Source organism: Cricetulus griseus (assembly GCF_003668045.3).
Source record: "Cricetulus griseus strain 17A/GY chromosome 1 unlocalized genomic scaffold, alternate assembly CriGri-PICRH-1.0 chr1_1, whole genome shotgun sequence".
NCBI classification, from domain to species: Eukaryota; Metazoa; Chordata; class Mammalia; order Rodentia; family Cricetidae; genus Cricetulus; species Cricetulus griseus.
Window position 1 is genome coordinate 172,157,343 of NW_023276807.1, and position 24,086 is coordinate 172,181,428.

Here is a 24,086-nt window from a genome sequence, read left to right on the forward strand (position 1 = left end):
TTATGCCAACCAACTGAAGAACAATTCAGAGAGGCAGTACCATATAATTTAACCATTTATTTTAAGTACATATTACATATCTACATGGGATAGATGAAGTACATACCCTTGAGTATATAAAATATTGAAAGTAGACCAGAGTTTAAAGTTATGCACAAGGCTAATTAGTAGAATATATGGCTAGTTTATGATATGGCTAATGTATGCAAGGCCCTGACTCTGTTACACCACATTCCAATAAAGAAAGAAAGCAAGAGAAAGGAGAAGGGGGAAATATTTACATATGTATATGGTATCTATAATACAATACCATATATGGTAACCTAGAGTACTCCTGTTGATTTATTATTTTTTATATATTCTTTAATGTTATATTCATTTATAAATATTTAAATATAGAACACAAGTCAACAGTAACAGAGTAAACGCAAGAAGTTATTAAAATCTGGGGAATCCAGTTGCCTCTCAAATATCCCTTTGCTTTTGTAAGTAATTATGAGTTGCTTTCCAAGGTCTTAATAATGAGTTGTCATACCTTGGATATTTGCAACCAGAGCTGACCTTCCTAGAAGATGTTTTGTGCATGTTTTTCTCTTTGGGTCTTTATCATCCCCCTGGATCAATGAAAGTCACTGTACTTAGTCTCTACTGGCCATTTAACATACTCTGGCTTAAGTGAGATAATGAACACAGTCCCTAAGGAGCTTATTATGACTTAGGGCAGGGCTGAGTGGACATTTATCTCCTTTCCTGCCTATGGGTTGCTGCTGAATATTTATTTTAAGTTTCCCCTGTGGGAGAAGAACACTGGGATAGACAAAGTGCATCCAATGAGGGAGAGAGGCCAGTGAGAAGCTTGAGCAGAATTTGGCATTATTTTAAGGCCAAGAAATTTGAAAAGTCAGCATAATGTATGTCTGCTTAGTAAAGGTCAGGCTTAGAATTCTAAATGTGCGGTGCGACTTGGTGTAAATTTCTAATGTATCAGGTACTGGTAATGTTTTCACATTTGAAACTGTTGTGTATGTGATCAATGAATGATTTTGGATGGAGATGGAATGAAGCCAAAACTTTAGGAGTCACACTACTGCTGACTAGGTGCATGTCTCCCAAGAGCTGTGGTGTAAGCTGTTTCTGTGGCGAAGGAAATGGGCCCTATCATCTACTCAGTGGCATCTCACTCTCTCAACTGACCATGACAAAAACAATTCTACTGTATTTCAAATTTTGTTTTAGCATCTGATTATTTCACCTATAAAACATTTAATTCCACTAAACCACTAGTACTTGTTGGGAAAAATAATTCTGACTCTATGAACTTTAGCAACATAACTACATGTCAAATTTTGGAGACCAGTCCCTTGGAATTGTCTTCATTTTTTCCTGCTAAATCAGCATGAAAGGATCTGGGTATGAAAATACATTGCCTTGGTAAACATGGGCAACTTTTACTTGATATATCCTTTGTTACTAACATAATTACATAATTGGACACAAACTAACTGAAGTATTTATAATTACGCCATCTTTGGCATACTGCTTTCTGGGTGACAATAATATGTTTTGGTTTTGAAATCTTCAATTTCTCATTGGTTTATGTTGATGTTGCATTACTTCAACATCCAATCAATCTTGGATCTGAAGTAAATCTCATGTGGCACATTCAGTTTTAATGATCCGGAATTAGCAGGAGATACAAAGATGGGAATTACAAATTGTCTATATTTTCTGGTACAAGACACTGAACCTAATGCCTTGGACATGCTACATTCTCTCTCTCTCTCTCTCTCTCTCTATATGTATATATATATATATATATATATATATATATGATGCTGAGACTCAGAGAAGAGGCAAACCAGTAAGAAGCTTAGAAGACAAAAACCAACTGAACTTCCTGAAAGAGCTCAGACTAACTGAGCTGCCTAGAAGAGACACTCTCTAACCTGTGGAGATGTGTGTAAATCATGCAGTGAGCTCGAGGCTTACAGTTTTCATGAGCCATCACCTATTAAAGGGTGGGTTTGTGGTGTTACAACCTATCCTTGGGCATTTCTGCTCCTGTAAGTAACCCCTCTCCCATAGTCCTATAAGTAACCCTGATAAAAGTCATTGGCTCACCAAGTTGAACTTTGGTGGTACCCTTACCTTGGCATGGTGTTGATTCCTTGTCATGGGTGAGTAGATGATTGTTCATGTCTCACCAGAAGTAGTATCACACAACAGCAAGGACCAGATTCCCTACTTTTGACTACATGTCATTTTTGTCTGCTGTGCAAACTGCTCTCAGCACATTCTCAAGAAAATGAGGAAAAGATTGTTTCCTTAATTTATTTTTCTTTATAAAAATACTAAGTGCACATTAGAGATAGCCATGTATTTTCTTCTCATGAAGTAATAAAGCAGCATGTATTGAAACAGAAACAAAGTTATATCATTTAAACTTAGCATCCATAAATAATGGAGTCTGATGGTTTCAGAGATGACGGATGGTACCAAAGCATTTTACTCAACAGGTGAGGAAATATCTACCCATAACCATCCACATGCAAGGACACACAGAAAGTTTCAGAACTTAAGTTGCAGTTAAATAAACCCACCCCAAATTTAAGTCCTTTCAGCATTCCCCCTGAGCCTTTAAATGCCATTTATGTGCAGCCTGAAAGAAGACACACAAGTGCCTACCCTGGCCCACTATAATGAACAAATATGACATGGAGAGATGGGAGAGAAAGAGAAGTGGAATGGTTCGAGAGAAGTGGACCTGGAGATGCAGCAGCAGTGAGGAACAGGCTGATTTGAGGAACCTGTGCTGCCACCTGAAGCCATGTTGGTGTCCTGGGGCCATGCCTCCAGTGGGGCCACACTGATCTGAGTGGCCTGGGTTGCTATCTCAGGCCATAAGGTTGTCTGGGTCAGGGCTGCCACAGAGGGCCGTGACTGCAGCCAGTGCCTGTATTGATTTCAATGGTCATTTTACCACCAAAGGCCAAGTGGATGTCCCTGGTCTGGGCTGCTGCCAGAAGCAAAGCTGAAGTCCAAGAACACTGCTTAGCCGGTCCCAGAAGAGGTAACCCCACCCCAGATGGGGAATGTACTTCTGTGTATGTTCATCTTATTGATTGTTCAATAAAGTACTGTTTGGCCAATGAGGCAGCAAGTTAGACTGAATGAGGATTCAAAGAGGATTCTGGGAAATGTAATAAAGAAGTGATGATCCAGGCAGAAAATGACATAGCAGGGAGACTCGTACATAAACAAGGGAAGAAGAGAGTGGGCCCTCTCTCTTCCCCATGACTTGCCATGCGATCCCCGGCAAAACTTCATATGAGTCTTACAAAACATATAGATATATGATAATTAAGACTGAGCTAACAGATGAGAAACCTAGTCATTGGCCAAGCAGTATTTGTACCAAATATAAGTCTCTGTGCATTAATTGGGGCCCTAACTCGGTGGGCAGAACTCAGGCGGCTGACAGAGACCGCCCACGTGACGGTAGGGCTCAGGAGGCTTTTTTTGGAAAGATTTATCATAACACACACCTCATGGCATGGCCGTGCGCATGGGAGAGCTGGTACCACCCCTCGCCTGGGCAGCATAGGAGAGCTGGTCCTAAGGGTGAGAGCTGGTTCCACCCTTCCCCTTGCCACCTACATACATTAGAGAGCTGGTCCTGAGAAGCGGGTAGTTGGCACCCTTTGACAAGTGCAGCAGTCAGGAGAATCCCCAAACCTTGCTTGGACAGTACAGTAGAACTGGCCCAGTGGTGTGGGTGAGGGAGAACTATCCTTGATGCCACAATTATAGGAAAGCTGGTGCTGAACCTTGTCAGCTGCCACCGGCAGATGAGTTGGCCACGCCTGGGTAAAGTAGGAGTGGTGGCCTTGGTGGCATGGTTTCAGGAAAGCAGGCAGGCAGACAAACTCAGCTACCACCCAGATCCAGGGTTTTGAGCTGGCCCACCCCAACATCTGTGCCATCCAGGAACACTGGGGCATGTGAAGAGGATGGTCCTATAGAACCAAAGCTGCAGGATCACCATGACATAGAGCAACAATTAGATATCCAAGAGGATTCCTGGTGAGGATCCAGTGTAGCAGAAGCCAGAGGCCTGGACCAATCCAAAGACTTACTGCAGTGAACATTTGCAAGTAAAGCTGTTTAGCCCAAAGGGTATACTGTGTGACACACCTCAGCAGCTCTCATGGTGAGATTTATTTTTATTTGTTTGTTTTCTTTTTCAGGAGAGGTTGCAAGCGAAGAGGATAGATATGGAGAAGTGGGAAGATAAGTGAGATTCGAGTGCATTGATTTGAAATTCACATAGAATCAGTAAAAAGGTATTTTTTAAAGACATTTATCAAGAGACAGAGACAAATGATGTGATTTCTAAGAACTACCTGATGGCTGGATGGTGGTGGCACATGCCTTTAATTCCAGCACTCGGGAGGTAGAGGCAAGCAGATCTCTGTGCGCTTGAGGCCAGCTTGGTCTTCAAAGAGAGTTCCAGGACAGTCTCCAAACCTACAGAGAAACTCTGTCTCAAAAAACCATAAACAAAAATAACCCCAAAACAAACAAAAAGGCAAACAAACAAAAAGAACCATCTGGTAACATTCTTGAAATCTTGTCCTGGGTGCCTGACTCCTGTGGTTTCCTTTTGCAACAGACCAGCTGGAAAGTGCCTCTTTCTTTCAGAGGTACAAGTGGAAATGTACAAAGAACTTTCTTAAATTTTATCATGATAAATAGCAGAATTGTTTTTCAAATGAGGATTCACATTTGAGTTGTGTGGGTAGATAAAATCATTTACAATCAAACCAACCATTGATAATCTAAACCTCTAGTTTTCAAAGTTACTTTCAAATTGTAGGGACTCTGTCTACTTCTAGTTCCATACAAATGATACTTCTGGAAAAGGGAGTGAGTGATGGGAGATGGAAAGAGAGCAAGAAAAGAAAAATGATAAAGAAATGTGAACAAGATTGTGGCATCATAAATTGCCCATAATGTATCAAAAGCTTGGGCTGTTGTACATTTAAATTCAAATCCAGTTCAACACTAGACAAAAAATTTCTGACATATGTTTTAGAAATATATACCAATCAATAGCATGTTCACTGGCCTTTGGCTTTTCTTTAACAAACGTGATGATAATAGGAGAAGCCTCATCTAATTACTCCAGCAACTCTTCTCTACCATTTCAAGATCCGGTGATTATAGCCATTTGGTGCACTATGATATGTGGAAGTGACTGCTGACCATGACTTTTAAACTCTGGTGGCTACAGGCAGCACAGGGATGGCCAGAGCCATGCAGCAATGCAGAACTGAGAGGACAAGTATCAAGTTGTAAACCCCCACAGCTCTTTGAAGAGGAACAACACGTGGGGCAACGTCTATTCAGCTCAATCCAGCAACTGGTAGAATGATTTGTGCATTTCTAGGTGACTTATGAAATAATGATTAGAAGGAATTAGGGACTGTGTAACACTGTGAGTGGAAACTTAGGGTGGGGTTTCACATTTGCTTTTCTCCTCGTGTAAATGTAGGAGGTAACAGTTATAAAGCTTGTGTCTAAGGGATCAGCCCTGAGTGGAAGTCACATAAGAAAAACATCCATTTAACACAGATTGACTGTGTTAAAAACATTTGTTCAGGCTGTTCATCATTATTATTAAACCAGAGAGATATCAAGATTAGAAAATAATTTATATGATGAAATATCAAGACTTAATGCCGGCTCTCACTTGGGGAAAGAACATCCTGGCAGATTGAGCAATGCACCCTCCAAAGCACAAGGCACCAGGCTGATTAATGACCCAGAGCTTCCTCCTGGGGCTTGAGCAATCCACTCTTGATGAAAGTTTGCTTTGACTTAGCTTCACTCCCACAACCAGGTATTTAAGAAGTTTGCTTTCCACTGCTGGTTCGCTAAGTCCTGGACTCACCAGCTTGAGGTAGGATGTTGCTGGGCTGTTATGGAAAATTAGGAGGGCATGATGGAAGTGCTGAGAGTCCTTCTTTGGGTGTCGCTGAATCTATTAGAGGCCACTCTGGAGTCACAGTATAGCATGCAAACCGGAGTCTTTCCATGACTAAGGGGCATGAGTGCTTGCATTTACTCTTTGGCAAGAAGACTATTTAGCTTGACAACAGGGATAAGAGGAAACTGAGAATAAGGACAGAAATGCATTTATTTCAAGGAAAATGGGTCGGAAGGAATTCTAATGATGGCTCAGCAGTAAAGAATACTGGGTGTTTTTCCAGAAGACCCAATTTTAGTTCCCAGCACCCATGTCAGGAGACTCAAACTGCCTGTAACTCCAATTCCTGGGGAACCAGCCTCTATTCCTGGCCTCCACTAGTACCTCCACAAATATCACACACACTCTCATTGACACATAAATAAAAATATTTTTAGAAACTCATTTTTAAAAGAGCTAATGTTTAAAAGGGTACAGCTAGTATACATCCCTGGGAGTTTTAAGATGGCCATGCTAAACTGACAAGAGTTAATTAAGAGTCCGCTTAAATAATCTTAGCTGGATGACTGATGTCTCTATATGTAGGTGGCTATGAAGAAGGACTCTGTGTTTGGAGGAGAATGCAGAAGTTGAATGCTGTCTTTTTCTAGCTGTTGTCTTTTTAAAGGTTTGGTTTTCTTCCCTTGTAGGACATACATGTGAACCTTAATATCAAATGTTTTCACTATGAATAGATAACACTCACTGACTAAACCCTAAGGAGGCATTATGTCATCTGGAAGTCTACTTGACTGAGTAATGCAGTATCACAGGGTGATGACTTCACGCTGGAAGCTTAGATTGCAGGCTGCAATGATGGCACTGTGTGTGGAACCATAGCTCTCTGCTTTGCTACTCGCCCTGCTGTTGCTGCTCCTGTGGAATCGCTCCTTCCCTCATCTTCATCTCCCTAGCTGTGGCATTAGTGGGTGGACTGACTGGTGCGTATGTGATAGGCATTCTTTGATTTCTCTTTGCCAGTTTGTATAGTGTCAGCTCTTATGCTGGCATCACTGATCAGTCATTTATATCTATATGCTGAAATAGCAGTTCTCAGGGGCACTGATAGTTTAGGTGAATTAGCATCTGAAACAGAAACACACACGCTCACCCAACTAGTTCCTGCTCAGTGAAGTGTCATGCGTTACCCATTTGCCACCTTATTACTACCTTTTAGAAGTAAGACAAGTCTCTTCTGACATTTTCATGCTTAACATTGACAAGTTCTAAATTGAGGGTGAGGAGAGGTGGCTAGACAGTGCAGATAAAATCACCGGTCACTGCTGTGGGTACAGAAACTGGAGGGAGGAGCAATTTTGGAGATGTCTGATGACAAAAATTGGTTCTTCATCTATGAATATAGTCTTAGTAATGCATTCAGAGGAGGAAAAGTAAGAGTAGAAGAAAATGTCGGTAGACACAGCTCATGTGGCTGTAAAACACTTAATATTTGCACTTAGTACCCATGATGTTGCTTTCAAAACCACAAAGCTATCAAATGTATCTTCCTTAGATAACTATTTTATTTCTGTTTTTCAGTGGAATAACATGCATGCATACTCCATGGATGGGCATTTTGAGACAGTCTCTCAGCCTTTATCCTGGTTTCTCTGCCTTGTACCCTGTACCTGAAGGTTCCTTATCAGCTGCTTTTGAACTAACCCAGCCTATCCCTGATATTTCTTTTGCTAAGAACATACTAACAAAATATTTTCTCTAGAAATGTCCATTACATCTACAATTTGCTTTAATGGGCCTCATTTGTATACATTGCATTTTTCAAGCTTTATCAAATACTCCTTAGGGTACCTGTCATCCTGTGGATCTTTATGCATCACCAATGCTAGGTAGAGTGCCTTGGACACAGAAGGTGTATGCACACAGGGCATTCCACCTCTGAGAATGTTCTGGGAACCTTTCTTTGAAAGTGCAGCAAGACTTGGGGCTGGATAGATGGCTCAGCAGTTAAGAACACTGAATGCTCTTCCAGATGCTCTAAGCGTCAATTTTCAGCACCCCAGGGCAGCTCACAGCTGTTTGTAACTCTAGTTCCATGGGATCTGACACCCTCACACACATGTACATGCAGGAAAACAGCAATGTACATAAAATAACACTAAATAAATCATTAAAAATTATCTTATTAAAAAAGAAAGTGTGGCAGGAACAATGGACCAGCCAAGCACATCCCCACCAGTTTTCCTCCACATGAAGGGCACTAGCATTGACTTTCAATGATTCATGGATCCTGGGTCCTGAGGAAGTGCAGGAATTGGTCCAAACTGCACCTGAAGGGACATCCTCTTTACTCACTGGAAGGGTACTTCTTTACGGCACAGTGAGGGTTGCTGACCTTGACTAGATTTCCATGACACCTCCAAACCTGCTGTCCTGAACTTTGGCCCTTCACCTTCAGAGAGACCTTCTTTATTCCCATCACCTCTTCTTTCCATGGAGAAGACCACAGGTAGTAAAATACCTCTCACTAAGTTCTGCCATTCAGACACTGAGAAGACTTGGGCTTGCTGCCTCCTTCTACCCAGTGTTGTTAGAATAGGTGATTGTGTGGTGATACTGGGAGATGTTACAACTCAAGATGATCTAACCAGCTCCCAAACAGCAGAAAGGCCTGACCATGGCATCATGCAGATGAAAAATCTTTATTCATTCTTTGATATTGTTCTTTTCTCTTTTTCATTTATCTTTATAGTTTTTAGAAAACTGTAATTGGTGTGAGTAATTCAGGCCTTGAGCAATGAAAAATGATGATCAAGAATGTAAGGCTGCCTGACTGGGAATGAAGAGCAGGGTCCTCTTAGAAGATAACAAGAAACATACCTCAAAACAAATACGCAAACTCTGTTTTTGAATAGGACTTTGGGAAGTTATTTAAAACCATAGAATATTTTGCTCACAATTAAGACACCAATGTAATAACTATATATTGTCCTGAGCAGGCTTTATTTATAATACAGTCAAGTTTGTGTCTTTTTTTCAATATCAAGTCTTATTAAACAGCAATAAGTTTACCAGCTGCATAAATTTTATTAGTTTTAACTCAGTAAATATTCTTGATTTAACTTGGCACTGATGATCATTGACAATCATGGGCTCTTCTATTCTATTCCTAACTTAGCTGCTAATTAATTAATTTTAGATCCCATACCATAGTTTACATAATTATAGGTTACAAGAAAAAGTATGGAAGGGACAAAAACTTCAAGAATCTAAGAAGGCTTACTGAAGGCAACATAGATGTAAACAAAATGAGTGCGTGTCCCCAGATGAGTCACTGACCGCTCACTTGCAAAACTGCTCAGGCTAAAGCCTGCCAAAAGCACAAGGCTGGTTTTAGGTGCAGTTGTCAGGCTACCACTGGAAGTTCAAGTAACATGTCAACCAGGGTATCCATGCTGATCTAACCAGCCTAGACAGAGACTTGGGAGTTAGTAGCTTATCAGCTCTGTGAGGCATACCCAGATGGTTTGATGATATGGCTTTAAGAAAAGCATTTGGGTACCACTTGTTCCCGAGTGTTGGGTGTCTAAAAGGATCCTGAATCTCTTTAATACAGTGTGTGGTGTGATCTGAATATTTACATGAAACTAAACTCCCTAACTGGTGTACTATTCAAAAGCAAATTCTTATTTTCTTGGGTTATTTTGAATTTGAATTCGTTGTCATATGCTTGCTATTTCAGTTGTCTTCAGAATATATTTTTAAATGGAGAAGTGGAAGATCATTTGGCAATATCAGTAACTAACATGTAAAGATCTTTTATTTTTGCCAAATGAAAAACAAAGATTTTGGGCCAAAACAGTATTGTCTGCCTGAATCAGTATTTTGATTTCCAACCAGACATAACAGAAACTCTGGAGGTGGAATTTCAATTTGTTACACTTTTAAATATGATTTCTTTATGAGTGGCTCAGAACTAGATTCATACATTAAAGGAGACAAAATAGCTGGTTTTTATTTAGCTTGTCATGAATTAATATTTAATACTCAGTTTTTTCCTGTCCTTGGCTGATAATGTATGACAAATACTTATTTTAGTACATACTAACAAAAATGGTTTTCCATTTTTCCCTTTGTATTTTGACTCTTCTATTTGGCTTATTAACAATAGCAAAGAGCCTTCTAACAGGAAAGATATTTTTTTTCCTTTTTTCTCCTTTTTATTAGCAAGAAAATTATTTTACATGTCAATCCCAGGTGCCTTTCCCTCACTTCTTCCCCTGCCCCCCCAACTAACACCCTACCCATCCCATAACTTTTCTGCTCCCCAGGAAGTGTGAGACCTTCTATGGGGGGATCTTCAAAGCCTGTCATATTCTTTGGGATAGGGCCTAGGCCAACCCCCTTGTGTCTAGGCCCAGGGAGTATACCTCCATGTGGGATGGGCCCCTAAATTCCATTGCTATGGTTGCGTAAAGTACTGATCCACTACAAGAGGTCCTATAGATTTCCAAGGTCTCCTCACTGACACCACATTCAGGGGGTCTGGATCCCTTTGCTCATCAGTCCTCCTCCTCTGCATCTGGATTTCAGTTCAGTTCAAGGTTTAGCTGTGGGTGTCTGCTTCTACTTCCACCAGCTGCTGGATGAGGGCTATGCGATGGCATATGAATTAGTCATCAATCACATTATCAGGGGAGGGCATTTAAGGTAGCTTCTCCTCTGTTGCTTAGATTATTGGTTGGTGCATCTTTGTAGCTCTCTAGACATTTCCCTAGTGCCTGATTTCTCTTTAAATCTATGATGTCTCCCTCTTATATTATCTCTTAACTTGCTCTCTTTTATTCTTCCCTCAACTCAGCCTCCCTGCCCCATCATGTCCTCCACATCCCTCCTCTTCTCCCCTCTCATTCTCCCAGTTCCCTCCTCCTCCCCCCATGCTCCCAATTTTCTCAGGAGATCTTGTCTCTTTCCCCTTCTCCAGGGTATCATGTATGTCTCTCCTAGGGTCATCCTTGTTTACCAGCCTCTCTGGTAGTCTAGACTGCAGGCTGGCAATCCTTTACTCTATGTCTAAAATCCACATATGAGTGAGTACATACAATTCCTGTCTTTTTGTGACTGGGTTACCATGCTCAGAATGGTTTCTTCTAGTTCCATCCATCTGCCAGCAAATTTCAAGATTCCATTGCCTTTTTTTTTCTGCTGAGTAAGTATACCACATTTTTTCTATCCATTCTTCAAGTGAGGGCCTTCTAGGTTGTTTCCAGGTTCTGGCTATTTCAAATAATGCTGCTATGAACACAGTTGAATAGATGTCTTTGTTGTAGGAATGTGCTTCTTTCGGATATATGCCTAAGAGTGGAGTTGCTGGATCTTGTGGTAGACTGATGCCCATTTTCCTGAAAAATCGCTGTACATATTTCCAAAGTGGCTGTATGAGTGGGCACTCCCACCAGTAGTGGAGGAGTGTTCCCCTTTCTCCACAACCTCTCCAGCACAAACTGTCATTGGTGTTTTTGATATTAACCATTCTGACAGGTGTAAGATGATATATCAGAGTTGTTTTGATTTGCATTTCCCTGATGGCTAAGGATGTTGAACACCTTTTTTTTTAAACAAGGTTATTGAAGAATATTCGTATGAAGGCAACCACTTTTGATTTGTCATTTAAAAAGTTACATTTCTTTATGCTGTGTACTAAAGGTCATATAAGAGAACAAAGTCACATGCTTCTCTCTGTGGAACCCTTGGATTACAGTGCAGCACAGTGTTGTCATTTTTGCACTGTGAGAATTAATTAAAATAAGTCTCTTCTATGTTTTTCTTTAAAAATCAATGAAAATAACAGAAGGTGGCATAAAAAGTTGAATTTCTCTACTCATTCTATAGCATTGGAGCCAGTATTTTTACCACCATAGGCTACAATTTTCACTTTATCCACTTTAATAAGTTCTGTCACCTCTCTGAATTCAACATCATTCAATACAAAAGTCCAAACATTATCGCAGAATCTGTATGTATTTAGAGAGTCCCTGAAATTGACTCTGTTCCTGACTCTCTGAGCCAATGCTGAATTTATTGCTTTATCACACTGAAGTAGAACTTGAAAGGCAAGCTGAGGGGTGATCTGCTGGGACTGTATGAGCTCATCAAGGCCTTCTTGAAGACTATTTCCCAAAGTCGTATTTCCGTATAACTGATATGCCATGGCTTAAAATGGAGCAATTACTTTTTCTTCAGGCTTGCACTGATGTTATTTTAGCTCACTCAAATTTCTTGTTGGCACCATATGTCAAGTTACATAATGGTCTTATATTTATTCTCTGCATAAAATGTAAGGTCCACGAGGGCATGGATCTTTGTGTTTTACTCCCTGAGGAAACCTGCAGGCCGAGAACAGTACCTGACCCACGACGGAGTCAAACAAAACATTTAGTCCATTGAAAGTAAACGCCAGTCAGTACATGTATGTAGAGAAGAGGCGAAAAAGGTCAGGGAGATACAAACTTGAAAACGGCCGTGTCACACTCCCTTCTGATAACTATGCATTATTTAGAAAACAGTGAGGAGCTACTTCAACTTCTGCTCAAACTAGTTGCCTGGGCCATCTCTAATCCTTTATGGTGGCAACAGCTGCAGAACTGCGGGGTTCCCTTCTCACGGTGGAGATAGAATGGAGGCGCCTGTGTCCCGGGTGTGAGCCAGATGTTTGAACACTTTTTTATGTGTCTTTCAGCCATTTTAGATTCCTCTATTGAGAATTGTCTATTTAGTTCTGTACCCCACTTTTTAATTGTATTATTTGGTGTTTTGGAGACTAGCTTCTTGAGTTCTTTGTAAATTTTGGAGATCAGCCCTCTGTCAGATGTGGGGTTGGTGAATATCTTTTCCCAATCCGTGGGCTGTTGTTTTGTCTTGCTGACTGTGTCCTTTGCCTTACAGAAGCTTCTCAATTTCAGGATGTCTCATTTATTAATTGTGGATCTCAGTGTCTGTGCTACTGGTGTTATGTTCAGGAAGCAGCCTCCTGTACCATTCGTTCAAGGGTATTTCCTGTTTTCTCTTCGAATAAGTTCAGTGTGGCTGGGTTTATGTTGAGGCCTTTGATCCATTTGGACTTAAGTTTTGTGCATAGTGATAGACATGGATCTATCTGCAGTCTTCTACATGCCAGCATCCAGTTATGACAGCACCATTTGTAGAAGATGCTTTCTTTATTCCATTGTATAGCTTTGGCTTCTTTGTCAAAAATCAGGCGTTCATAGGTGTGTGGGTTAATATCAGGGTTTACAACTGGATTCCATTGGTCTACCTGTCTATTTTTGTGCCATTATCAAGCTGTTTTCAGGACTATAGCTCTAAAATAGAGCTTGAAATCCAGGATGGTGATGCCTCTGGAAGTTCTTTTATTGTACAGTATTGTTTTGGCTATCCTGGGCCTTTTGTTTTTCCATATAAACTTGTATTATCCTTCTGTGGTCTTTGATAGAGTTGAAGACAGATAGTTATGGTTATAGTTTTCTTCGGTTATTATAAAAGATAAGTTATCCTTTTATTTAGACAGAAAAGAGGAGATGATGGGGAATGTATTGTGTATGTTTATCTCATTGATTGTTGAATAAAATACTGTTTGGCCAATGAGACAGCAAGTTAGCACTAAGAGTCAAAGAGGATTCTGGGAAATGTAGTAGAGAAGTGATGTTCCAGGCAGGAAGTGACATAGCAAGGAGACTCATATCTAAGCAAGGAAACAGGAAGTGGCCCCTTTTTTCCGTTCGCCTCCTCCAGCAGCAGGATGTGAGCCACCGGCAAGGAGGGACGCCAATAAGGCATCCGATAAGATAAGTCTTATAACATATATAGATTTATGATAGTTAAGACTGAGCTAGCAGATGAGAATCCTAGTCATTGGCCAAGCAGCTTTGTACCTAATACAAGTTTCTGTGTATTCATTTGGGCCCTAACTCGGGCAGGCGGCTGGCGTAAAGTTCACACATGGATGTGGGGCTCAGGCATCTTTTGGCATAAAGATTTATCATAACAAACTTGAGCATTGTTTTTTCAAGTCCTGTGAAGAATTGTGCTGGGATTTTGATGTGGATTGCATTGAATTTGTAGATTGCTTTTGAAAGGTTGCCATTTTTACTATGTTGATCCTATCTATCCAAGAACATGGGAGATCCTCCCATTTTTCTGGTATGGTCCTTAATTTCTTTCTTTAAAGACTCAAAATTCTTATGATATAGGTCTTTCACTTTTTTGGGTAGCATTACCCCAAGGTATTTTATGTTGTTTGTGGCAATTGTAAAGGGTTATATTTCTCTGATTTCTTTCTCAGCACATTTATCATCCATGCATAGTAGGGCTACTGATTTTTTTTAATTAATCTTGTATCCAGCCACTTAGCTGAAGGTGTTTATCAGCTGTAGGAGTTCCCTGGTAGAGTTTTTGGGTTCACTTATGTAGACTATCATATCATCTACAAACAGTGAAAACTTGACTTCTTCCTTTCCAATTTCTATCCCTTTGATCTCCTTTTGTTGTCTTATTGCTGTAGCTAGAACTTCAAGGACAATATTGAAGAGATATGGAGAGAGTGGAAAGCTTTGTCTGCTTCCTGACTTAGAGGAATAGCTGTGAGTTTCTCTCCATTTAGTTTCATGTTGGCTGTTGGCTTACTGTATGTTGTTTTCATTATTTTCAGGTATGTTCCTGTTGTTGCTGAACTCTCCAGGAACTTTATCATGAAGGGATGTTGGATTTTGTCAAAGGCTTTTTAAGCATCTAGTGAGATGATCACGTGGTTTTACTTCTTCAGTTGGTTTGTCTTGTGGATTACATTGAAAGATTTTCGAATGTTGAACCAACCCTGCATCCCGGGGATGAAGCCTACTTGATCATGGTGGATGATTTGTCTGATACGTTCTTGGATTCGGTTTGCCAGTATTTTATTGAGTATTTTTGCATCTATGTTCATGAGGGATATTGGTCTATAGTTCTCTTTCTTACTTGTGTCTTTGTGTGGCTTGGTACCAAGGTAATTGTAGCCTTGTAAAAAGAGTTTGGCAACGAACCTTCTGCTTCTATTGGGTGGAACAATTTGAGGAGTATTGGTATCAGCTGTACCTTGAATTTCTGGTAGAATTTCTGTAGTGAAGACATCTGACCCTGGTCTTTTTTTGGTTGGGAGACTTTTGATGACTGCTTCTATTTCTTCAGATGTTATAGGTCTGTTTAAGTTGTTTATCTGTTCTTGATTCAATTTTGGTAAGTGGTATCTGTCCAGAAAATTGTCCATTTCCTTTAAATTTCAAATTTTGTGGAGTACAGGTTTTCAAAGTATGACCTGAAGATTCTCTGGATTTTCTCTGTGTCTGTTGTTATGTCCCCCTTTTCATTTCTGAATTTGTTAATTTGCATGTTCTCTCTCTGCCTTTTGGTAAGGTTGGATAAAGATTTGTCTATCTTGTTGATGTTTTCAAACAACCAACTCTTTGTTACATTGATTCTTTGAATTGTTTTCTTTGTTTTGACTTTATTGATTTCTGCCCTCAGTTTGATTATGTCCTGTCCTCCACTCCTCAGGGTGAATTAGCTTCCATTTGTTCTAAAGCTTTCAGCTGTGATGTCAACTCTCTGGTGTGAGTATTCTCTAGTTTCTTCATGTGACCACTTAGAGCTATGAACTTTCCTCTTAGTACTGCTTTCAAAGTGTCCCATAAGTTTAGGTATGTTGTGTCTTCATTTTCATTAATTCTAGGAAGTCTTTAATTTCTTTATTTCTTCTTTGACCCAGGAACAGGGCAATAACACGTTGTTCAATTTCCATTAGTTGGTAGGTTTTCTGCAATTTGTGTTGTTTTTGAATTCTAACTTTAAAGCATGGTGGTCTTGTAAGACACATGGGATTATTCCAATTTTTTTGTACCTGTTGAAGTTTGCTATGTTGCCGAGTATGTGGTCAATTTTGAGAAGGTTCCATGTGATGCTGTAAAGAAAGTATATTCTTTTGTGTTTGGATGGAAAGTTCTATAGATGTCTGTTAATCCCAATTGGGTCATAGCTTTTGTTAGTTCCTTTGTCTCTTTGTTAAGTTTCTGTCTGGTGGTCCTGTCCAGTGGTGAGAGTGGACTGTTGAAATCTCCAACTATAACTGTGTGAGGTCTTATTTGTAATTTGAGTTTTTTTTGTTTTTTTTTTTTTTATTAATTATAAATGCTTGACCAATAGCTCAGGCTGGTTACTAGCTAACTCTTTTTTTTCTTTTCTTTTCTTTTTTTATTAAATTATTAATATTTTCACATATACTTTCCCTCTCCCTCTCCCTCCCCCCCCCCCATTCCTTCTCCCCCACCTCCAACCTACCCCCCACCCCATCCACCCGCCACTCCCCAGGCAGGGTAGGGCCCCCAACCAGGGTTCCACCAAGTCCACCAAATCTTCCTGTGCTGGGCCTAGGCCCCTCCCCATGTGTTCAGAGACAGAGCGAATCCCTTCAAGTGGGATGGGCTCTCGAAGTCCCTCCCACCCACCAGGGCAAAACGCCAGTCCACCTCCCTCTGGAGTCATTCATGATTTCTAGTTTCCTTGGGGTAGAGGATTATAGGCTGGTAAACCTTTGCTCTATGTCTAAAAATCCCAGGAGTGCAGGGGCCTCCCCATTGGCATCCATGATCAGGGGGCTGGATTAGTCCTGTACTGTCCTCCCAAAGAGCATCTGGGGTCGATATGCTTTCCCTTTTTCAGGCCAACTGTTTCTGTGGGTTTCTCCAACCAGGTACAGACCCCTTCGTTCTTCATTCCTCCCTCTCTTCAACTGAGTTCCAGATTTCAGCTCAGTGTATTTCTGTGGATGTCTGTCTCTGCTCTCATCAGCCACTGGATGAGGACTCTAGAATAGCATAGAGAGTATTCATCAATCTCATTCTAGGGGAAGGGTTTCTAGGCCAACTTCTCCTCCACTGCCCAGACTGTCAGATCGTGTCATCCTTATAGGTCTCTGGAGATCTTCCTAGTTCCAGATCTCTTCTCGGACCTATAGTGACTCCCTCTGATATGGTATCTCTCATCCTGCTCTCTCTCCTCTATTCTTCCCCCAACTCAATATATCTGCTCCTCCATTTCTTCTCCTCTACTCTTCATCTTGTGCTCTTATTGTGGCAGCACCCACTTCCCTACCCTCATGCTCTCAATTAGCTCGGGAGTTCATGCCATTTCCCATTCCTGGGGTCCATTTATCCCTTAGAGTCATTCATGATTTCTAGTTTCCTTGGGGTAGAGGATTATAGGCTGGTAAACCTTTGCTCTATGTCTAAAAATCATATATGAGTGAGTACATACCATGTTTGTCTTTTTGTGATTGGGTTACCTCACTCAGGATGGTTTCTTCTAGTTCCATCCATTTGCCTGCGAATTTCAAGATTCCATTGCTTTTTTCTGCTGAGTAGTACTCCATTGTATAAATGTACCACATTTTCTCTTTCCATTCTTCAGTTGAGGGGCATCTAGGTTGTTTCCAGGTTCTGGCTATTACAAACAATGCTGCTATGAACATGGTTGAACATATGTCCTTGTTGTATGGACAAGCAGTATTTGGGTATATACCCAAGAGAGGAATGGCTGGATCTTGAGGTAGATTGATTCCCATTTTTCTGAGCAACCGCCATACTGATTTCCAAAGTGGTCTTACAAGTTCACACTCCCACCAGCAATGGAGGAGTGTTCCTTCTTCTCCACAACCTCTCCAGCATAGGTTGTCATTGGTATTTTTGATTTTAGCCATTCTGACAGGTGTGAGGTGGTATCTCAGAGTTGTTTTGAGTTGCATTTCTCTGATGGCCAAGGATTTTGAGCACTTTCTTAAGTGTCTTTCAGCCATTTCAGATTCCTCTGTTGAAAAATCTCTGTTTAGTTCTGCACCCCACTTTTTAATTTCATTGTATGGTGTTTTGGTGGCTAGCTTCTTGAGCTCCTTGTATATTTTGGAAATCAGTCCTCTGTCAGATGTGGGGCTGGTGAAGATTTTTTCCCATTCTGTGGGTGGTCGTTTTGTCTTACTGACTGTGTCCTTTGCCTTACAGAAGCTTCTCAGTTTCAAGAGGTCCCATTTATTAATTGCAGACCTCAGTGTCTGTGCTTCTGGCGTGATGTTCAGGAATCGTTCTCCTGTGCCAATTTGTTCAAGGGTTGTTCCCACTTTCTCTTCTAAAAGATTCAGTGTGGCTGGGTTTATGGAGAGATCTTTGATCCATTTGCACTTAAGTTTCGTGCATGGTGACAAGTATGGATCTATCTGCAATTTTCTGCATGTTCGAATCCAATTGTGCCAGCACCATTTGTTGAAGATGCTATCTTTTTTCCATTGTATGGATTTAGCACCTTTGTCAAAAATAAGGTGTTCGTAGGTGCGTGGGTTAATATCTGGGTCTTCAATTCGATTCCATTGGTCTATCTGTCTATTCTTGTGCCAATACCAAGCTGTTTTCAGAACTATGGCTCTATAGTAGACCTTGAAGTCAGGGATGGTGATGCCTCCAGAGGATCTTTTATTGTAAAGAGTTGTTTTGGCTATCCTAGGTTTTTTATTTTTCCATATAAAGTTGAGTATTGTTCTTTCAATGTCTGTGAAAAACTGTGTTGGGATTTTGATGGGGATTGCATTAAATCTGTAGATTGCTTTTGGTAGAATTGCCATTTTTACTATGTTAATTCTGCCTATCCAAGAGCACGGGAGATCTTTCCACTTTCTGGTATCTTCTTTAATTTCTTTCTTTAAAGTCTCAAAGTTCTTATTGTACAGGTCTTTCACTTTTTTGGTTAGTGTTACCCCCAGATATTTAATGTTGCTTGTGGATATTGTGAAAGGTGATGTTTCCATGATTTCTTTCTCATTGAGTTTATCATCTGTATACAGTAGGGCTACAGATTTATTTAAGTTAATTTTGTATCCTGCTACCTTGCTGAAGGTGTTTATCAGCTGTAGGAGTTTCCTGGTAGAGTTTTTCGGGTCACTTATGTAGACTATCATGTCATCTGCAAATAGTGAAAGTTTGACTTCGTCCTTTCCAATTTGTATCCCTTTGATATCCTGATCTTGTCTTATTGCTCTAGCTAGAACTTCAAGAACAATATTGAAGAGATATGGAGAGAGTGGACATCCTTGTCTTGTTCCTGATTTTAGAGGAAATGCTTTGAGTTTCTCTCCATTTAGTTTGATGTTGGCTATTGGTTTGGTGTATATCGCATTTATCATGTTTAGATATGTTCCTGTTATTCCTGTTCTCTCCAAGATCTTTATCATGAAGGGATGTTGGATTTTGTCAAAGGCCTTTTCAGCATCTAGTGAGATGATCATGTGGTTTTTCTTTTTCAGTTTGTTTATATGGTGGATTACATTGATGGTTTTTCGTATATTGAACCATCCTTGCATCCCTGGGATGAAGCCCACTTGATCGTGGTGGATGATTTTTCTGATATGTTCTTGGATTCGATTAGCCAATATTTTATTGAGTATTTTAGCATCAATGTTCATGAGAGATATTGGTCTGTAGTTCTCTTTCTTATTCTTATCTTTGTGTGGCTTGGGTATCAAAGTGATTGTAGCCTCATAGAAGGAGTTTGGCAATATCCCATCTGCTTCTATTGTGCGGAACAGTTTGAGGAGTATTGGTATCAGCTCTTGTTTGAATTTCTGGTAGAATTCTGCAGTGAAGCCATCTGGTCCTGGGCTTTTTTTGGTTGGGAGGCTTTTGATGACTGCTTCTATTTCATTAGGGGTTATGGGTCGATTTAAATTGTTTATCTGATCTTGATTTAATTTTGGTAAGTGATATTTATCCAGGAAACTGTCCATTTCCATTAGATTTTCGAATTTTGTGGAGTACAGATTTTCAAAGTATGACCTAAAGATTCTCTGGATTTCCACAGTGTCCGTTGTTATATCCCCCTTTTCGTTTCTGATTTTGTTAATTAGTGTGCTCTCTCTCTGCCTTTTGGTTAGTTTGGCTAGAGGTTTGTCTATCTTGTTGATCTTCTCAAAGAACCAACTCTTTGTTTCATTGATTCTTTGTAATGTTTTCCTAGTTTCTACTTTATTGATTTCAGCTCTCAGGTTGATTATTTCCTGGCGTCTACTCCTCCTTGGTGAGTTTGCTTCTTTTTGCTCTAGTGTTTTCAGTTGTTCTGTCAGTTCTCTAATGTGACTTTTTTCTAGTTTCTTCATGTGGGCACTTAGTGCTATGAACTTCCCTCTTAGGACTGCTTTCAGAGTGTCCCATAAGTTTGGGTATGTTGTGTCTGCATTTTCATTAGAATCTAGGAAGTCTTTAATTTGTTTTTTTATTTCTTCCTCAACCCAGGAATGGTGCAATTGGGTGTTATTCATTTTCCAAAAGTTTGCAGGTTTCCTGCCATTTGTATTGTTGCTGAATTCTAGCTTTAATGCATGGTGGTCTGATAAGATACAGGGGGTTATTTCAATTCTTTTGTAATTGTGGAGGTTTGCTTTGTTGCCTACTATGTGGTCAATTTTGGAGAAGGTGCCATGTGGTGCTGAGAAGAAGGTATATTCTTTTGAGTTTGGATGGAATGCTCTATAGATATCCGTTAACCCCAGTTGGGCCATGACTTCTTTCAGATCCTCTGTTTCTTTGTTAAGTTTTTGTCTGGTGGTCCTGTCTAGTGGTGTAAGGGGGGTGTTGAAGTCTCCTACTATAAGTGTGTGTGGTTTTATGTGTGGTTTGAGCTTTAGTAATGTTTCTTTCACAAATGTGGGTGCCTTCGTATTTGGAGCATAGATGTTCAGGATTGAGATTTCATCTTGATGGACTTTTCCTGTGATGAGTATGAAATGCCCTTCTTCATCTCTTTTGATTGATTTTAGTTTAAAGTCCATTTTGTTAGATATTAGGATTGCTACACCTGCTTGTTTCTTGAGGCCATTTGATTGGAAAATCTTTTCCCATCCTTTTACTCTGAGGTATCGCCTGTCTTTGAAGTTGAGGTGTGTTTCTTGTAAACAGCAGAAAGATGGATTCTGTCTTCGTATCCATTCTGTTAGCCTATATCTTTTTACGGGTAAGTTAAGGCCATTGACATTTAGGGATATTAATGTCCATTGTTCGTTGGTTCTTGCTTGGTTTGGATTTATTGTTGTTGGTGTCATTGTGTGTGGATTTTGCTCTCCTGCTTCTTTTTGTGTTTGGCAATATTAGATTATCTATTGCCTGTGTTTTTGTGCATGTAGTTATGTTCCTTGAGTTGGAGTTTTCCTTCCAGAACCTTCTGTAGTGCTGGATTTGTGGATATGTATTGTTTAAATCTGTTTTTGTCATGGAAAATCTTGTTTTCTCCATCTATAGTGATTGAAAGTTTTGCTGGGTACAGTAGTCTGGGTTGACATCCATGCTCCCTTAGTGCTTGTAGTGTATCTATCCAAGACCTTCTGGCTTTCATAGTTTCCATTGAGAAGTCGGGTGTGATTCTGATTGGTTTGCCTTTATATGTTACTTGGCCTTTTTCCTTTGCAGCTCTTAATATTTTTTCTTTATTCTGTAGATTTGGAGTTTTGATTATTATGTGTCGGGGGGACTTCTTTTTGTGGTCCAGTCTGTTTGGTGTCCTATAAGCTTCTTGTACTTTCATAGGCATATCTTTCTGTAGGTTGGGGAAGTTTTCTTCTATGATTTTGTTGAATATGTTTTCTGTACCTTTGAGCAGTGTTTCTTCACCTTCTTCTACACCTATTATTCTTAGGTTTGGTCTTTTCACGGTGTCCCATATTTCCTGGATATTTTGTGTTAGGGATTTGTTGGTCTTGAGGTTTTCTTTGGTTGATGAATGTATATCCTCTAGCGAGTCTTCAATAGCTGAGATTCTCTCTTCTGTCTCTTGAATTCTATTAGTTATACTCACATCTTTAGATCCTGATCGTTTATCCAACCTTTCCATTTCCAGCATCGCTTCATTCTGTGTTTTCTTTAATGTGTCTAATTCAGCTTTCATGTTTTGAACTGTTTCAAGAGCTTCCTTCACTTGTTTGGTTGTTTTATCTTGGGTTTCTTTAGCTTCTTTAAGAGATTTGTTTATTTCTTGAATATTTTGGTTTGTCTTTTCCTCCATATCGTGTAATTTTTTGCTTACTTTTTCTTCTATTTCTTTAAGGGATTTTCTTGTTTCCTCTTTGAAGGTCTCTATCATCTTGCTCAGATAATTTTTGAGGTCCATCTCTTCTTCATGCACTGTGTTGGGCTTTTCAGATCTTGCTGGAGTGGAGTCCCTAGATTCTGGTGGTGTCATATTGGTCTTTCTGTTGTTGAGCGGGTTCTTATTCTGTCTTCTTCCCATATCTTTTTCCAGTGAGTGCAGGTAGGATCTCTCTATCTCCTCTTGTTACTCTGTAGTGTGTGTGGGCCAGGAATTCAATGTCCGGAGCTCTGGATGGTTTTGCCTCTCCTCGTAGCCTCCTCACTCTGATGGCGTTAGGCCTCTTGGTGGATCGGTCGCCGGGAATGGAATGAAGAGTGGCCTGTACCCAGTTTCGGGGAGCTCCTCCCTTCCTGGACGTGTCTGTTTCAAGCAGGGACGAGCCTGGAGGGATCTGGGTGGATGGCGCTTAGGACAAGAATTGGGTAAAAGCAGGGGGTGGCTCACCTGGTCTGCGGTGAGTCCACGGAAAGGGAAGGAAGAGTGTCCTGAACCAAGCCAGATTCAGGAAGCTCCACCCTGCCTGGGCGTGTCTGTTTCAAGCAGGGACGAGCCTGGAGGGATCTGGGTGGGTGGCACTTAGGACAAGAATTGGGTAAAAGCAGGGGGTGGCTCACCTGGTCTGCGGTGTGTCCACGGAAAGGGAAGGTCCTGAACCAAGCCAGATTCAGGAAGCTCCACCCTGCCTGGGCGTGTCTGTTTCAAGCAGGGACGAGCCTGGAGGGATCTGGGTGGATGGCGCTTAGGACAAGAATTGGGTAAAAGCAGGGGGTGGCTCACCTGGTCTGCGGTGAGTCCACGGAAAGGCGTAATTTGAGTTTTAATAATGTTTCTTTTAGGAAAGTTGGTGCCTTTGTATTTGGGGCATAGATGTTTAGAATTGAGACTTCTTCCTAATGGAGTTTTCCTATGATGAATATGAAATGACCTTTTCTTCTCTTTTGATTGATTTTACATTGAAGTCTAAATTGGTGGATACTAGGATAGCTACCCCAGCTCATTTATTGGGTCCATTAGATTGTAATAACTTATCTCAAGCCTTTACTCTGAGGTAATGTCTATCTTTGAATTTGAGGGGTGTTTCTTGTATGCAGCAGAACGATGGATTCTGTCTTCGTATCCAATCGGTTAGTGTCTTTTTATAGGCAAGTTAAGATCATTAATATAGAGAAAAATCAAGTTCCAAGGAGTGATTATTCTTGTTTGTTTTTTATTTGTTGTTGGCAGTGGTATTGTATGTGGATTTACCCTGCTTTTTCTTTTTGGTTTTCGTAAAGTAGGACTATCTATTGCCTATGTTTTTGTGTGTGTAGTTAATTTCCTTAGGTTGGAATTTTCCTTCCAGTACTTTCTGTAGGGCTGGATTAGTGGTTACATATTGTTTAAATCTGTTTTTTTAATGGAACATCTTGTTTTCTCCATTTATGGTGATAGAAAGCTTTGCTGGGTAAAGTAGTCTGGACTGGCATCCATGTTCTCTCAGGGTTGGTAGAATATCTATCCAGGTCCTTCTGGCTTTCAGAGTTTCCATGGAGAAGTTCTGTGTAATTCTGATAGGTTTGCCTTTATATGTTACTTGGCCATTTTCCTTTGCTGCTCTTAATATTCTTTCTTTATTCTGTACATTTGCTGTTTTAATTATTGTGACAAGCGGACTTTCTTTTGTGGTCCAGTGTATTTGGCGTTCTGTAGGCTTCTTGTACTTTCATTGGCATGTCTTTCTTTAGGTCAGGAAAGTTTTCTTCTATGATTTTGTTTAATATGGTTTCTGCATCTTTGAGTCAGGTTTCTTCACCTTCTTCTATACCTATTATCCTTAGGTTTGGTCTTTTCACGCTGTCCCATATTTCCTGGATATATTGTGTTAAGGATTTGTTGCACTTAAGATTTTCTT

General features: G+C 40.3%; 1 protein-coding gene across 1 annotated transcript; it reads right to left on the reverse strand.

Annotated features, from left to right (window-relative positions):
- Positions 1–11,867: 11,867 nt before the first annotated feature.
- On the reverse strand, positions 11,868–12,237 carry LOC100753634 (transcription initiation factor IIA subunit 2-like). The gene has a single exon (XM_035452695.1). It carries the CDS (start codon positions 12,195–12,197, stop codon positions 11,868–11,870), a length of 330 nt encoding a protein of 109 aa, XP_035308586.1. The 5' UTR covers positions 12,198–12,237.
- Positions 12,238–24,086: the final 11,849 nt, after the last annotated feature.

Coding starts and splice junctions, on each gene's coding strand:
- LOC100753634 (XM_035452695.1), bottom strand. CDS start 12,197: ATGGCATATCAGTTATACGGAAATACGACTTTGGGAAATAGTCTTCAA.